The 16,925-nt window shown below is 42.9% G+C and overlaps 1 protein-coding gene across 6 annotated transcripts in view; it reads right to left on the bottom strand.

Moving 5' to 3' along the window:
* The window catches only part of MON2 (MON2 homolog, regulator of endosome-to-Golgi trafficking), a 137,079-nt gene extending 125,283 nt beyond the window's left edge, over positions 1-11,796 (bottom strand). For 3 of the 6 annotated variants that reach the window (XM_054444098.2, XM_054444099.2, XM_054444103.1), the window contains exon 1: positions 10,710-11,796. In XM_054444098.2, coding sequence (XP_054300073.1) covers positions 10,710-10,820 — 111 coding nt within the window. In that variant the 5' untranslated portion in view covers positions 10,821-11,796. Of the gene's footprint in view, positions 1-7,258; positions 7,336-10,709 lie in introns of those variants that run through there. The other 3 variants (XM_054444101.2, XM_054444100.2, XM_063646463.1) reach the window with 3 other exon arrangements.
* Between the last annotated feature and the right edge of the window lie 5,129 nt (positions 11,797-16,925).

Raw genomic sequence — 16,925 nt, 5'->3', positions numbered from 1 at the left:
GAAACATCCAGAGGAAATCTGATCCAGAGATTTACAATGTCATCAGGGTTGCAGTTTCACTTATCTGCCATTCTCTTGGTTCTGCCCTGTTCCATGAGTAGGTTCATCCTCAGGCTGCATCCAACCTTGGCAACAATGGCTGCAGCCATTCCACACCTCAAATTTCATATGACACCATTTTGAAGGAGAGAAAGGGTCTCTTTCAGTAGCTCTAGAGAAAGAAGAGAAAACTTTTCTTTCCCAGAAGCGCTTACTAGCATTATGTAACTTGCGCAGGAATGGAGGTGAGGTGGGGAGCAGTTAGGAGGATTTAAAGTAGACTAATCTAGGCCAGAAGTAGTGGCTCATGCCTGTAATCCCAGCACTTTGGGAGGTCAAGGCGAGAGGATTGCTTGAGCCTCAGAGCTCGTGACCAGCCTGGGCAACATAGGCAGATGCTGTCTCTAAAAAAAAAAAAAATTAGGCAAACGTGGTGGTGTGAGCCTGTAGTATCAGATACTCGAGAGGCTGAGGTGGGAGCTCAGGAGGTCGAGGCTACAGTGAGTTGTGATTGCACTGCCACACTCCGGCCTGGGCAACAGAGAAAGACCCTGTCTCAAAATAAATAAATAAAAATAAGGTAGATTAAGTTAATCATGGTACCCTGGAGTTAGGAATGAGAATCCAAAGAGTTGAAAATGAGAGAAGAACACAGCCTACCACTGAAGGAAGCAAAAGGGAATGGATGGTAGCAAAAGAATTAACAAATGTCCACTCAAAACTATGTACAGATTTACACACACAAAAAAAGTTATTTAAAAGGTTACTTTTTTTTCACAAAAGTTGCTGTTCTGCTTGTTTTTGTTTTTGAGATAAGGCATCACTCTGTCAACAGTAGTGTAAGGACATCCTTTGAAAGGAAAAAACAAACCATGGACCTACCCAGTACAATGACGCCTTCATAACTCACTGCAGCATTGAATTCCTGGGCTCAACCAATCCTCCTGCCTCAGCCTCCCAAATGGCCGGGACTATAGGCACACGCCACCACGTCCAGCTAATTTTTTAGTAGAGATGGGGGTCTTGCTATGTTGCCCAGGCTAGTCTCGAATTCCTATCTCAGTGATCCTCCAGTCTTGGCCTCCCAAAGTCCCAGGATTATATGCATAAGCTTCCACACCTAACCCCTATTCTGTTTTTAAATAACAAACGTTTTTCACGACTTCTATGAGAATAAAACCTGGATATTAAGGCAAATTTACCAAAGGTCCAAATTATTTTTCCACAGGACACAGCATGAAACAAGAGCTAAAGAAGAAACGTGAGGCTGGGCATGGTGGGTCATGCCTGTAATCCCAATACTTTGGGAGGCTGAGGTGGGTGGATCATTTGAAGTCAGGCATTCAAGACTAGCCTGGCCAACATAGTGAAACCCCGTCTCTACTAAAAATACAAAAAATTAGCCGGGCAGCAGTGGTGTGCACCTGTAATACCAGCTACTCAGGAGGCTGAGGCAAGAGAATCGCTCGAGCCTGGGAGGCGTAGGTTGCAGTAAGCCTAGATCATGCCACTGCACTCCAGCCTGGGCGATGGAGCGAGACTCTGTCTCAAAAAAAAAAAAGTGAAATTCAAGTTAATGGCAACTTAGATAAAATAATGTACCAATGAGACACAAGAGAGGTATGGAGCTGCCTGAAGACTTGTGATTTCAGATGTCAGGTAAAATCAAAAGACCTGAAGTCAAGTGTACACTGGGAGTACTTGATACATCTAGAACACCCTTTAGGTGACAAAATGCTCACAAAACAAATACTACATTGAAATCAATAAGATTTTCTTCTGTAACATTCAATTATTCTACAACTCTAAAACCTTCTAAAAATATATACCTATATGACATTCTATTCTAGAACCTCTAGCTTCTAGGAAACAAATTTCCTTAACAAATCAAAGACTGGAATGCAGATTACATGTATATAACTAAAAATATATACATGGTATTCCCACATAGGTGGTATGCTTTTTCTTTCCTTTTCTTTTCTTTTTGAGACGGAGTTTAGCTCTCATTGCCCAGGCTGGAGTGCAATGGCGAAATCTCCGCTCACTGCAACCTCCACCTCCCGGGTTCAAGCGATTCTCCTGCCTCAGCCTCCCGAGTAGCTGGGATTACAGGCGTCCACCACCATGCCCAGGTAATTTTTTGTATTTTTAGTAGAGATGGGGTTTCACTACATTGGCCAGGCTGGTCGTGAACTCCTGACCTCAGGTTATCAGCCCGCCTCGGCCTCCCAAAGTGCTGGGATTACAGGCATAAGCCACTGTGCCTAGCTGAAGACTAAATTTTTAAGAAAAGGGGGATGGGTGTGGTGGCTCACGCCTGTAATCCCAGCACTTTGGGAGGCTGAGGAGGGCAGATCATGAGGTCAGGAGTTCATGACCAGCCTGGCCGACATGGTGAAACTAAAATACAAAATTACTAAAAACACTAAATTACTAAATGCTAAATTCACTATAATGCAAAGCATTTGTATACCTAGGAGGTGCTAATTAGATACTTGTTGATTAATTTTTTTTTTAAGATAGAGTTTCACTCTTTCACCCAGGCTAAATTACTAGATTACTAAAAATACTCTACCAAAAATACAAAAATTAGCCAGGCATGATAGCGGGCGCCTGTAATCCCAGCCACTTTGGAGTCTGAGGCATGAGAATCGCTTTAACCTGGGAGGTGGGGGTTGCAGTGAGCCGAGATCACACCACTACACTCCAGCTTGGGCAAGAGTGAGAGACTCCATCTCCAAAAATAACAACAACAACAACAAAAAAAAACAAAGAAGCCATAACATGAAAGAGAGAAGCAGTAGGACATATTTGGAGACTAGCAGGTAACCTAGTTGGGCTGAAGTATAAAGGCATATGAAGAAGACTTGAGGGTGATAAAGCTAAAAAGGAAGCTTAGGAAAATCAAGAGAATATTAAATGCTATGTTAGAGTCCTATAAGTAGAGTAGACATTGTGGGCTTCTGTATGGGTGACATACAGAATGATTTGAAGTCATGTATGCTATTAATGTATGTCAAAGGCCAGGCATAAGGTTACTAATAGAATCTGGAACCAGCATAATAGCTGAGAAAACAGAAAAAAGGAGAAGTATGCTAAAAATTACAGAGCTGGAAGGAACAGGTGACAGTGAATAAAGAGAGATGAGGGAGAGAAGATAGCCAAATATGACTAAAGTAGGCAACAGTGCTAGATACCATTAACAAAACAACTGAAATAGGGGGAAAATGACGTTTTGAGGAAAAGGCCAGTTCAATTACAAGAAGTTCTAGCTGGCTGGCCGCGATGGCTCACACCTGTAATCCTAGCACTTTGAGAGGCCGAGGCGGGCAGATAACCTGAGGTCGGGAGTTTGAGACCAGCCTGACCAACACAGAGAAACCCCGTCTCTACTAAATATACAAAATTAGCCAGGCATGGTGGCGGGTGCCTGTAATCCCAGCTACTCAGGAAGCTGAGGCAAGAGAATCACTAGAACCCGGGAGACAGAAGTTGCGGTGAGCTGAGATTGCGCCACTGCACTCCAGCCTGGATAACAGGAGTGAAACTCGTCTCAAAAGAAAAGAAAAGAAAAAGAAGAGGCCAGGCGCAGTGGCTCATGCCTGTAATCCCAACACTTTGGGAGGCCGAGGCGGGCGGATCACCTGAGGACAGGAGTTCGAGACCAGCCTGGCCAAAATGGTGAAACCCGTCTCTACTGAAAATACAAAAATTAGCCGGGCGTGGTGGGAGGCGCCTGTAATCCCAGCTACTCAGGAGGCTGAGGCAGGAGAATCGCTTGAACCCGGGAGGCGGAGGTTGCAGTGAGCTGAGATCACGCCATTGCACTTAAGCCTGGGGGACAAGAGCGAGACTTTGTCTCAAAAAAAAAAAAAGAAAAGAAAAGAAAAAGAAGAAGTTTTACTGACGCATGTGAAAAAACATCCTAGATGTGTTTGATGTGCAGCTGGAAATGCAGATCTACACTCAGTAAAGAGAGCAAATGAGTGAAGTAGATTTAAGAGTCATCAGCATCACAGCAAGGCCAGAGGCAACAGGAGTGGATGATGGCAAGCGGGTGAGCATGGAGAAAGGAAAAATCTGAAGACAGAACCTGGGAGACACTTATATGTAAAGAAAAGGATGGCTGGGCCCAGTGGCTCGGGTCTGTAATCCCAGCACTTTGGGAGGCTGAGGCAGGTGGATTGCTTGAGCTCAGGGGTTTGAGACCAGCCCAGGCAACATGGCAAAACCCTGTCACTATGAAAAAATACAAAAATTTGCCAGCCGTGGTGGCATCTGCCTACAGTCCCAGCTACTCAGGAGGCTGAGGTGGGAGGATCATTTGAGCCTGGGAGACAGAGGCTGCAGTGAGCCAAGATAGCCCACTGCACTCCAACCATGGTGACAAAGTGAGACCCTGTCTCAAAAAATAGAAACAAAAAGAAAAAAGAAAAGGATGTGGAATACTGAGAGGGGAAACAGGGAAGTACAGTGTTACAAAACTCAAAACTAGAGGGTTCCAAGATGGAAAGAATAACCAATAGTAACAAATAATGAAGCAAGGTAAACAAATGGGAACAATAACAAAAACAAGAAAGTTGTAAAGGCATGTGCAGCATGATATAATGGAAAATGGGAGAGGAGTTAGAGATGGACTCACATGGACTCACATACCATTTCCACCATTTTCCAGCTTTACTACCTTATGCAAATTACTAAACCCGTCTAAACCAGTTTCCTCATCTGTAAAATGAAATATTTAACATGGCATGTTGCATTAGAGTCTAAGGATGCAAAGTTCCAAGCCTAGTGGGAAGGCAACATTTTATTCAACCTTGAGTTAACTTCATGAGAATAAAGGCAATTTCTCAATTATTTCTGTGTTCCTGCTGTGCTTTTTTTAGGAGACTCATAAATTTCTGTTAAATTATAACAGTAACAGCAAAACCTTCTACTTCATACATGGTTGAAAATGTTCAGCTATGCTTACATAAAAGAAAAAAGAAAAATAAATCAAATTTTGAAATATGTCTTCCTTTTTAGCTTATAAGTTAGAGACTATGTCTTTTATTTTTTCTATCACCAAAGCACAGGTAATCATTTATTTCAGTTTATAGCTTTCAATATATAAAGCATGAATACATTATATTACGCTCATGGGAGAAAGAACACAATGTCAAGAGGAAGAAACTACAACACATTATACAATACTAAACCAAAACAGATCCCAAGTAAGCTCATAAAGATTATCCAGCCCTCATCTTCACTGTCATAAGGTCGTGCAAATGAGGTGTTAACCCAACCAGGAGAGCCAATGACATTAGTCACAGTCCCTAAATATCTGGTTAAATGGCAAATCCTGTCACAGTAAGTAGAAGGCATCTCTTTCACCAGGGGTCTCCCTAAGCCAGTTAACAAAGCAAAACACCTGGATACTGAGGAACTCTATCACAAGAAACCTTTGCTTTTCTCTGCCAGCCAATTTCTATCAGGTCTGAATGGGTAACAGGAAACTTAAAGTACATAGCCTGGAAAGACTACTTGCACTTTTATATTATTTATACCCTTACTGATTCTGCATCATTTAAAAAGAGAGAAAAGGAATCTATCCAATTCCCTAATTCTGACCACCTAAACTCAAATGAACTTCTTTCCCTTTACTCTTCTACCACCCATTCCCTGGACTTCATCATCCTCTAGTACGGGGCAATCTGAAATGCAATATTCCCACCATTGTCCCAACTCCTATCCTTCTAGCTCTCTCACTCCCCAACCCCACTGCTCTTTGATGAAATAGGTGCTGCTAGCCTTTAACCTTCCCATCACCGTCCAATCAGTCCAAACTACTGGCTTTCCTTCTTTTGGGAATCCAATCTAGCTCTCACAATCCACCATTATTTCAACCACTCTTCCTGCTAAGACTCTTAAGTGTTCCAAGACAATTTCTCCTCCACTTCTCCAAAGTGATCCACTGCTCTCCTCAAACTTCCCACCCCCTACTTCTTTTATCACTTAATTATTCCTAGTAACAAGCTTGTTTCTTATCTTCCCAAGAAAGCAGAGGCCACAGACCAAACTGCCCACAACTTATCGCTCTCTTCTGTCAAATTTGTCACATTCAAACCCGGTTTTTCCTTTGTCCTTCCTCTGTCAGAAGATAATGTGTCCTTTCTCAGATTGAAATCCTGTTCATATACTTATGCCACTGAAACTTCAGTTTTCTCAAGGACCTTCCTCTAATGAGTTTTACCCTTCTCTCCTGTATCTTTAACCTCAGTCTGCCCAGCAGCCTTTTTCTTTAATGTTGTTTCCCAAAGTTCCTTTTCCAGTCCTGATATTCTCACTCTATACACACACTCTTCCTGGCCCATTTCATCCAATTCTATGATTTCAAATATTATTTATAAACTGATACTCCTAAATTTGAAATTCTAGACCTCCGTCTTAAGTGCCAAACCATCATTTTCAAACACCTACTGGTCAGTTCCACTTGGATGTCACACATAAATCTTAAACTTAATATAATGACTATTCTGCTGGGTGTGGTGGCTCATGCCTGTTATCTCAGTACTTTGGGAGGCCAAGGCAGGCAGATCACCTGAGGTCAGGAGTTCGAGACTAGGCTGACCAACATGGTGAAACCCCATCTCTAGTAAAAATACAAAAAATTAGCCGGGCGTGGTGGCACGCGCCTGTGATCCCAGGTACTCAGAAGGCTGAGGCAGGAGAATCACTTGAACCTGGGAGGCAGAGGTTGCAGTGAGCCGAGATTGTGCCACTGCACTCCAGCCTGGCAACAGAGACTCCATCTCAAACAATATACATACATGACTACTCATTTTCCCCAAAAACATTTCCTCCTCTTTTATTTCTTCTCTTAGTGATCCACCTAGTTTCCTAAGCCAGAAACCTGGGCGGCATCACACATTTCTCTCTCTCCATTATATAAAAGATTACCATGCCTTGGTAATTTTTACCTTTTCAATCTATACTCTTTCACTACTGTCTAACTCAATGCAAGCAGCCTTCTGTCTATGTCCACTACTGCTTCAAAACAGAGAATCATCACTTTTTCAACTTTGCTCTCTTTGCTTCAGTCTCAATACCCTCTAATTCTTCCTACCAATTGTCAAGGCGATGTTACTAAATATCAATTTGATCATATTACTCTCTTTCAAAAAGCTCTAATGGCTCCAATCATCTTCAGTATAAAATTTATTTTACATGGAATACTAACAACATGTGCTATTTCCTCTGCTAGGAATGACTCCCCTCCTCCAACTTCCAGGCTCAGTTAGATACCCCTCATCTGTACCTGCAAATAGGAAATAATAAAAAAGTTTTTATTCATGAAATACATAAACATAAAGCTTCAGAGGTCTCTTCCTCTAAAGGCCACTGAATATTAATCACATAGAAGTGATCATGGAAGGCTTCAAAGTAATTTTTAAAACAAAGGAAAAAATTTCATACAGATATTCCCAAATTAGCTAGTACAGTTGTACTAAAAAAAGTTATACTGCTAAAACATGAAGATTTATGTATAACGACTAAGAAAAATAGAAAAAAAGAGAAAGAGGTTATTATAAAATGACAGAATAAAGCCATAGCCACTACAACAACAATTTAATATAACAAAGGATAGAGTTAGAAATGAAAACAGTAAGGTAGGAAAAACCATGTAGAAGTCCAAAGACAGTAAGTAAATATCAGTAAATAAGGCACTATCCTTTATCAATACTCTTTTATTGGTTTTTCTAACAGATCTGAAATCTTTAAATCCAGCTTATTATTAATTTTAAAAAAGAATTACATGGCCAGCCTGGGATACGCCTATAATCCTAGCACTTTGGGAGGCGGAGGTGGACAGATTGCCTAATCCCAGGAGTTGGAGACAAGCCTCGGCAATATGGTGAGACCCTGTCTCCACAAAAAAAATACAAAAATCAGCTGCATGTGGTGGCATGCACCTGTAGTCCCAGCTACTCAGGAGGTTGAGGTGGGAGAATCACTTGAACCCAGGAGGTCAAGGCTGCAGTGAGCCAAGATCCTGCCACTGCACTTCCAGCCTAGGTGAAAGAGATCCTGTCTCAATAAATAAATGAATAAATAAATAAATAAATAAATAAATAAAATAATAGTCAAGCACTATGGCCATAAAAGGCAGAAATGACTAAAAATGTGAAATAAAGACTAAATATAAAATGTCTCTGTTAACTAGCTTCTTAGACTTTGCCTTAAAGTTTAGTTGGCACCCAAAGAGAAAAATAAAACCAAAATCTTGCCAGTTTCTTGAAGAACAAAAGCCAAAATCTGGCACTCTTATTAATTTAATAGAGAAAATTTAATTCAGCCAAACTATTTCTTGAAAGTCAAACCTTTGTCCTAAAACATCATCATAATTAGGCTAATGACTCTCTTTGTTTTAAACCTATGACACAGTCAAGATCATTTTTCAATTCCTAAAGTAGTGCCCAGTGTCACTGGGTAAGAAATCAAAAAGCTTTCAACAAATTCTTATAAACATGTACCATATACAAAATTATGCATCAGAGATAATCACAAGAATTACTTTTGCTATTATCTCAAAGACTAGGTGCAATTACAAAATATCTCTCTAGCCAGTGTTCAAGTAAAAACTAATAAGCTTTTTTGTTAGTTTGTTTTGAGACAGGGTCTCCTTCTGTCTCCCAGGCTGGAGTACAGTGGCACAATCGCCACTAACCACAGCCTTGACCGCCTAGGCTCAAGGGATCCTCCAGCAGCTTCTGGCTGGGCATGGTGGTTCACACCTGTAATCCCAGCACTTTGGGAGGCAGAGGTGGGCAGATCGCTTGAACCCAGTTCAGGAGACCAGCCTGCCAAAACCCCGTCTCTACCAAAAAAAAAAAAAAAAAAAAAAAGCGAAAAATTAGCCTGTCGTGGTGGTATGCACTTGTAGTCGCTGCAACTCAGGGGGCTGAGGTGGGAGAATCACCTGAGCCAGGGAGTTCGAGGTTGCAGATCGCACCAGTGCACTCCAGCCTGGGCCACAGAGACCCCGTTTCCAAAATCAAAAAACAAAACAAAAAAATGTAATAAATGGCAATTAAATTCCCAAGCTAGACCACAACAGCCTATAGAGGAACCACAGTTTTTGTATGAATTATTAGAACTGCGAAGTCAGTTCTACAAATTATTGTTGAAATTACAAAATAGTGTTTGATATTTTCTAAATGAGAGCATTTCTCTTAAAATTAAAACAACTTAATTCTTTAAAATTCTCTAAAACAGCCTAATTCTTTAGATTTACTTGTTATAACTTTCAACAGAGGATATAAAAAATAATGAAAATCAATATCAAAATAGACTATTGACTATGTGAAATAAAACATATCGTAACAGCCATCTTTCCAAAAGTGGCACATCTGGTTTCCATCACTGGGTAATACTTACTTAATTAAAGAAATACAAGATGGAGTTTGTTGAAAAGTGATAAAACCAATGCACTTACAGAAAAGTTAATATTCCTTACAAGCCTAAAATCCAAAATTTATTGGTCAAGTTCTAATTACATAATCTTCATAATAATAAAGGTATATTTAAATAAGTATGTAAATATGAAATCCCTCGGTGAATTTTTAGGGCAAAGAGTAAATGAAATTGCAGCTAAAACAAACTATATTAAATAGGAATAAACGGGCGCTGTGGCTCACGTCTGTAATCCCAGCACTTTGGGAGGCCGAAGCAGGGGGATCATCTGAGGTCGGGAGTTCGAGACCCGCCTGACCAACATGGAGAAACCCTGTTTCTACTAAAAATACAAAATTAGCCGGGCCTGTTTTTTTTTTGTTTGTTTGTTTTTTTAGAGAATTAAAATGACATTTTAAGAGAAAAAGCAAATAGTAACCAAATGTTAAATATTTCAACTCAAGAACTATTTGGAGAATTTAATTTCCATGTATTATTTACTGGGGTCTCTTTAATAATACCCTTCTGCTCTGACATCTTTCCCATACATAATATAAAATCATCCTTTAACCCTATTTTACAGCTGGAAAAAAAAAAACCTGAAGCTCAAAGAGGTTAAGATTTATTGCTGGAACTAAATTCAGGTGTATTCGCTCTGACTGCAAGCCCAACTTCCCACTACAGTACTGCTCATAACAACAAGGTTTAACATGATTACGTGGATCTTCAATATTCTTCATAAATTAGGTGGCTCTGGATAGTTTATTAACACGTCAAAGGATTGATACAGAGTTAAGCTGAATGATATATACCAGAAGGAAAATTGTTTCCAATTCAGTGATATGCCATAAACGTGAGGAGTACAGGTTTCAACAAGATGGGTGGATACTCGTTTCGGGGAGCAACAAACAAGTTTTTCAATTTTGGTTTGGCCAGATTCAAGCAAGAAAAAGGCCAGAATAGGCTAGTGCACAGTACACCTAGCTGGATTAACTGAATAGGCTCACTTTATGAACTTCACTCCTAAACTGGGAGGACAGGAGAGGGGAGAAAATCAAAGTGCCTCAGCCCTCTCCAGCGGAAACTATAAAAAGCCCTTGTGGAACAACCCACCGACTCACAAATCTGGAAAGGTGAGGCCTGAATGAAAATTAGGACTGGAAACTGGGGTGAAGCACTGAGTCTAACAGGACCAGGCATGCTCACAGTGCCTTCTCCTGACGTCGCCTGAAGCTTACCTCTTTGACAGGTGGGAATTTCTTCTTGCACTCCAATGACAAGGCGCGCAAGTCGCTCTGCATATTCTCCAGCAGCTTCTTCACCGCCTCGGGGCTGCTGGTGCCGGACATGATCCTCCAAGGTCCCAGCCAATTTCCGAGAGGTACAAACAAGCTCTGGCACTGTCAGCAACTTGGGGCCACAGGCAGCTCCCTCCCGGTGTCTCTGGTCCTTCAGCAGCCCACTTCTTGGGCCCTGCAGGTGCTCTGCCGGGCCCTGGGTTGCGAACCCGGAGCCTACTCGAGCGTCCCCCAGCAGCCTCCCCGCAACACCTCCGGCTTCTCTCGGAGGCGCCCCCCGCAGTCGCCCCGTCCCGCTAGGCTCCGCCGACTCCGGCCGAGGAACCCACAAGGCGGGCAGGTCCCTCCGCTGCCGCGGGGCCCAGCCACACCGGGTGCCACCAGCCAACCTGGCAAGAAGCTTCAGCGCCAGCTCCCCAGGCCCCTAAGACTCGCCGACGCCATTAGCCGAGTCGCCCACAATTCCGAGCGCTGCCGGGACACGTCAGCCGCACTTCCGGGTACCGTGGCCTCAGCCACCGCCGCGGCCAACCCCGGCCGCAGGCCGTCGGCGGGGCGTGGCTGGGGCGTGGCCATGCTCGGGGCAGGCCGGATTCAGGGTGGGCAGCGATTCCCACAGCCCCACCCCCGGAATCAAGTAGGCTAGACAGGGTTTAAGGCGTCAAGATTCGCTTCGTTTTCATTAACAAGTGCCTGAACAGAGCCCCCGAGTACTCTTTGGCATATCTCTTTGCGTATGTTTGTGTTAAATTGTATTTCGGTGTAAATAATTTGTTTCCCTGTAGATTAATCTTAACGTGTCTCCTCCCGCTTCATTTCGAATCTCTGGACTAGTGGCCCCAAATCAGTGGCTACCTCCTGTTAATATACACTTTTTTTCTTTAAACGCAACTGGTGCACTTACTGTGGGGTAGCCTCTTATTTTCCTAATCTCTAAAATGAGACTACCCTCTGCTCTACGCCTTCCGCTGGCCTCCCATCTCACTAAAAGTAAAAGCCAAAATTCCTCCAATCACCTACCAGGCGCTACGAGATCTGTCCCGGCCCCTTTACTGGCAGATGCTCCCAGCTAAAAGGAGAGTTTCAGAAGAGTTGGGCTGCCGGTTCTTCCTCTTTTTAAATCTTATTTTGTTTCCTGTGTATCTCCTGCACCTAGAACAGTGTCTGGCATATAGCAGGTAATCAGTACATATTTGTTGAATGAATACCCTCCTATTATAAAATCAGAGTTTCGAGGCTCAAACAAGGCACAGATACATAAAAGCCTTCATCAGGTCTGAAGTGCCAAATAAATATGAGGCAAAAGCCAAACAGAAAAATCTTCATCTGTATTTCCCCAAGATCCAGGTTGGTCTACTTTTGCCCCCAAGACGTTTCGCAGCTGCTGGTCAGAAAGCAGAAAATGAGGGAGGAAAAACCAGAAACAGTAGAGATGAAGAAACCAACACCTTCAGACAGCTGAGCTTATGACATGATGGAAGACAGCAAGCCATGAGATTGTCAGTGGGTAGCACTGTTTGGCTGTAACAGAGCTACTTTGTAAGCTAAATAATTTTATTTTTTTTTCCTTCTGATAAGAAGCAAAGCAAGGATGGATAAAGGGGACAGATGAGGTAATAGTAGAGAGCTCCTAGGGCAGTAATTTTGATCATTTGTGCCTATTACACAACTTCTGGGAAACTTGACACCTCCTATGGTATAAGCTTTATGTATGAAAACCGGTGAATTTAGCAAAGAGGTTCAAATGGAGTATACGGCAAACATTATTCTTGAGGTCTCAGGGAGCTTGTAAAAACGAGGCACTTTTTTTGGGTGGCGGGTGGAGACGGAGTCTCACTCTGTCACCCAGGCTGGAGTGCAGTGGCGCGATCTCCACTCACTGCAACCTCCACCTCCCAGGGTCAAGCAATTCTCCTGTCTCAGCCTCCCAAGTAGCTGGGACTACAGGCATAGGCCGCCACGCCTGGCTAATTTTTTGTATTTTAGTAGAGACAGGGTTTCACTGTGTTGCCCAGGCTGGTCTCCAACTACTGAGCTCAGGCAATCCGCCTGCCTTGACCTCCCAGAGTGCTAGAATTACAAAGGCATGAGCCACACCACAGGCCTTTTTGTTTGTTTGTTTGTTGTTTTTTTTAGTAGAGAAGGGGTTTCACCATGTTGGCCAGGCTGATCTGGAACTCCAGAGTACAAGTGATCCACCCACCTCAACCTCCCAAAGTGCTGGGATTATAGGCATGAGCCACCACACCTGGCCAAAAATGATGCTTTAGTAATTGGGCTAGTGATATAGGATCAAATTCTCTGCCTTTCACTATGTAGCCAACTTTTCTTTTGGATTTTTTACTATTGGTAACTTTGGCATGATTAACTCAAAATCATCATTAGAATCTTTTACATCTCTGTTCAGAGTTGAGGACACGCAATTGGAATTCATTGATTAAAAACAATACTTCTAATGATTTGAAATTTTAAAAGTAAGGTGTAGCAGCCGGGTGCGGTGGCTCACGCCTGTAATCCCAGCACTTTGGGAGGCCAAGGCGGGTGGCTCACCTGAGGTCAGGCGTTGGAGACCAGCCTGACCAACAAGGCGGAACCCCTGTCTCTACTAAAACCACAAAAATTAACCGGGCGTGGTCGTAGGCACCTGTGGTCCCAGCTACTTGGGAGGCTGAAACAGGAGAATTGCTTGAACCCGGGAGACAGAGGTTGCAGTGAACGGGGATGACACCACCGCACTCCAGCCTGGGTGAGGGACTGAGACTCTGTCTCAAAAAAAAAAATAATAAAATAAAATAATAATGTGTAGCAAGTACTTATATCTAGTATTCCGTAAATTTCTTTTAAAAAAATACACAATAGCCTTTTATGTACATATGCCAAGAGAGATTATACTACCCCAGAAACTGCATGGCTTTATGCCAAAGCCAAGCAAGTTACCAAAGGTAAAAATAATTTTTTATTCTACAAGTTAACAAATCAGCTAAAGTTAAGAGTTAGCATTTCAAAAAACTGAATAATTTCTCTTTTAGTAGCAAAACCAAATATTCAAATACATGTTTTTGTTCTCAAGTATCTCAAGAAATACTTTCAAAATTGTAGCATACCTATAAATGTCGGTGTGGGTATAAAACTCCTCCGTGGCTGCCAAATCTCTCTTCATTGAAAATTACATTAATAAATGCCTGATAAATTTAACTATTACCATAAGTAATGCTTTCACAGCATTATTACATGGTAGTTAGGCTTTAGACTCTGAAGTTGGAAAGCTCTAGTTTGAATCTGAGTTCTGCTGGTTACTACCTGGGTGACTCTAGCACATTATTTAACTATCGGGGGAACCCGCCCCCAATATTTCAACATAGGTTCTTTCTATTTCCATAAGTGTCAGCCGGCTGAGAAATAGAGAAAGAGTACAAAGAGAGGAATTTTACAGCTGGGTCTCTGGGGGTGGCATCACATATCGGTAGAACCGTGATGCCCACCTGAGCCTTAGAACCAGCAGGTTTTCATTAAGGGTTTCAAAAGTGGAGAGGGTGTACGAACGGGGAGTAGGTCACAAAGATCACATGCTTCAAAGGGCAAAAGGGAGAACAAAGATCACATGCTTCCGAGGAAACAGGACCAGGGCAAAATCAGAAACTCCTGATAAGGGTCTATGTTCAGTGGTGCACGTATTATCTTGATAAACATCTTAACAGAAAACAGGGTTCGAGAGCAGAGAACCAGTCTGACCTAAAATTTACCAGGGTGGGGTTCTTCCCCACCCTAGTAAGCCTGAGGGTACTGCAGGAGACCAGGGCGTATTTCAGTCCTTATCTCAACCGCATAAGACAGACACTCCCAGAGCGGCCGTTTATAGACCTCCCCCCAGGAATGCAATTCTTTTCCTAGAGTATTAATATTAATATTCCTTGCTAGGAAAAGAATTTAGCAATATCTTCTCTACTTGCATGTTCGTTTATAGGCTCTCTGCAAGAAGAAAAATATGGCTCTTTTTGCCCGACCCCGCAGGCAGTCAGACCTTATGGTTGTCTTCCGTTGTTCCCTAAAATCACTGTTATTCTGTTCTTTTTCAAGGTGCACTGATTTCATATTGTTCAAACGCACATGTTTTACAATCAATTTGTACAGTTAACACAATTATCATAGTGGCCCTGAGGTGACGTACATCCTCAGCTTACGAAGATAACAGGATTAAGAGATTAAAGTAAGACAGGTGTAAGAAATTATGAAAGTATTATTTGGGAACTGGTAAATGTCTATGAAATCTTCACAATTTATGTTCCTCTGCCACGGCTCCAGCTGGTCCCTCCGTTCAGGGTCCCTGACTTCCCGCAACATTTGGCCTCTCTAATCTTCACCAATCTTTACTACTTAACCTCTCCATAGCATTAAAAGAAGGAAACAAAAGTGCCTGCTTCATGGGATAGTTGTGAGGTTAAATGAAATATTGTAGGTAAAGCATGCCTGGCACACATTAGTTTTGAGTAAATGTTTTAAATAGGTGGTAGAAAAGAGAACTCTTAAATTTGTAGTCATCACTAATGCCATCTTTTATTAACTTCTAACAGAATTATCAGTGAGTTTCGTCCTCGTGTTTAACCTTCTAGTTGAAAATTAGGAAATCCATGTCTTTTTCTGAGCCCTTGTTATGAATCTTTTAGAAAATATATCTATTTAACAATGAGTATATATTTATGTGTAATAAGAAAATGTCTAATGTCATTCTGAAATATCTTTAATGATGAAATACAAATATTATTCAATCTACCTTTCTAGTTGTTCAGTCCTTCTGATTTTATCACATTTACTTATTCTCCTCTTAGACTTTTCTTTCACCTACTCCTTAGTTATTAGTGTTTCCCAGAATTCTATTCTCTGCTGTCTTCCCCACCCCCACTTGCTTGTCTTCTTTATTCTCTTTGAGTGATCCTTTGCACACCAATGGCTTCAATTACTGCCAATCTATTGATATCGCCCTGTATAACCTCCATGTTGATACATATCAATAGAAAGTGCAGATTAGCAGAAATACCACCACACAGACACCACTTGGGTTTACTTTATCTGAAGGATACATAAAGGAATTAGTTGCAATATCAGCCAAGAGATGAAAGTGCAAGTTTCTTAACCTTCCAAATACTCAGACCTTCTGGAATGCATAACATCAGACCTTCCGGAAACTTAACTTTCTCTTCCAGTCCTAGCCTTATATACATAAAGCTGGACTAGTCCTATACATAGCCCCTTCCCTAGAGACCACTTCACCTAGGCATGGTAGATCATCAATCACAGAGCAATATAATACACAATATGATAGCTAGGACACAGTTTAGAGGATATTCAGATATGAACAAATTATTTATTCTAAGCTTTCCTAGGCTAACGCAGTCTAGTTTAGTGTATTCCTGAATTTAGCATGGTGAGAATAAAACATGAAACTGTAGTCTTGATATCTCTGAAAGCTATGATGTTGAGAGGTGACAGCGTGCTGGCAGCCCTCACAGCCCTCGCTCGCTCTCTGGGCCTCCTCTGCCTGGGCTCCCACTTTGGCGGCACTTGAGGAGCCCTTCAGCCCACCGCTGCACGGTGGGAACCCCTTTATGGACTGGCCAAGATTGGAGCCAGCTCCCTCAGCTTGCAGGGAGGTGTGGAGGGAGAGGCGCGACTGGGAACCAGGGCTACGTGCGGCACTTGTGGGCCTGGCTGGAGTTCCAGGTGGGCGTGGGCTTGGTGGCCCCGCACTGGGAGCGGCCAGCTGGCCCTGGCAGTGAGGGGCTTAGCACCTGGGCCAGCAGCTGCTGTGCTCGACTTCTCGCCGGGCCTTAGCTGCCTCCCCACGGGGCCAGGCTTGGGACCTGCAGCCCGCCATGCCTGAGCCTCGCCCCACCCCGCCATGGGCTCCTGCGTGGCCTGAGCCTCCCCGATGAGTGCCACCCCCTGCTCCGCAGCGCCCAGTCCCATCGACCACCCAAGGGCTGAGGAGTGCGGGGGCACAGTGCGGGACTGGCAGGCAGCTCCACCTGTGGCTCCGGTGCGGGATCCACTGGGTGAAGCCAGCTGGGCTTCTGAGTCTGGTGGGGACTTGGAGAACCTTTATGTCTAGCTAGGGGATTGTAAATACACCAATCGGCATTCTGTATCTAGCTCAAGGTT

This window comes from Pongo pygmaeus, chromosome 10 (genome assembly GCF_028885625.2).
Source record: "Pongo pygmaeus isolate AG05252 chromosome 10, NHGRI_mPonPyg2-v2.0_pri, whole genome shotgun sequence".
In the NCBI taxonomy this organism is placed as follows: Eukaryota; Metazoa; Chordata; class Mammalia; order Primates; family Hominidae; genus Pongo; species Pongo pygmaeus.
Note: the sequence above shows the minus strand (reverse complement) of the source record. Positions and strands in the feature narration are given on the sequence as shown.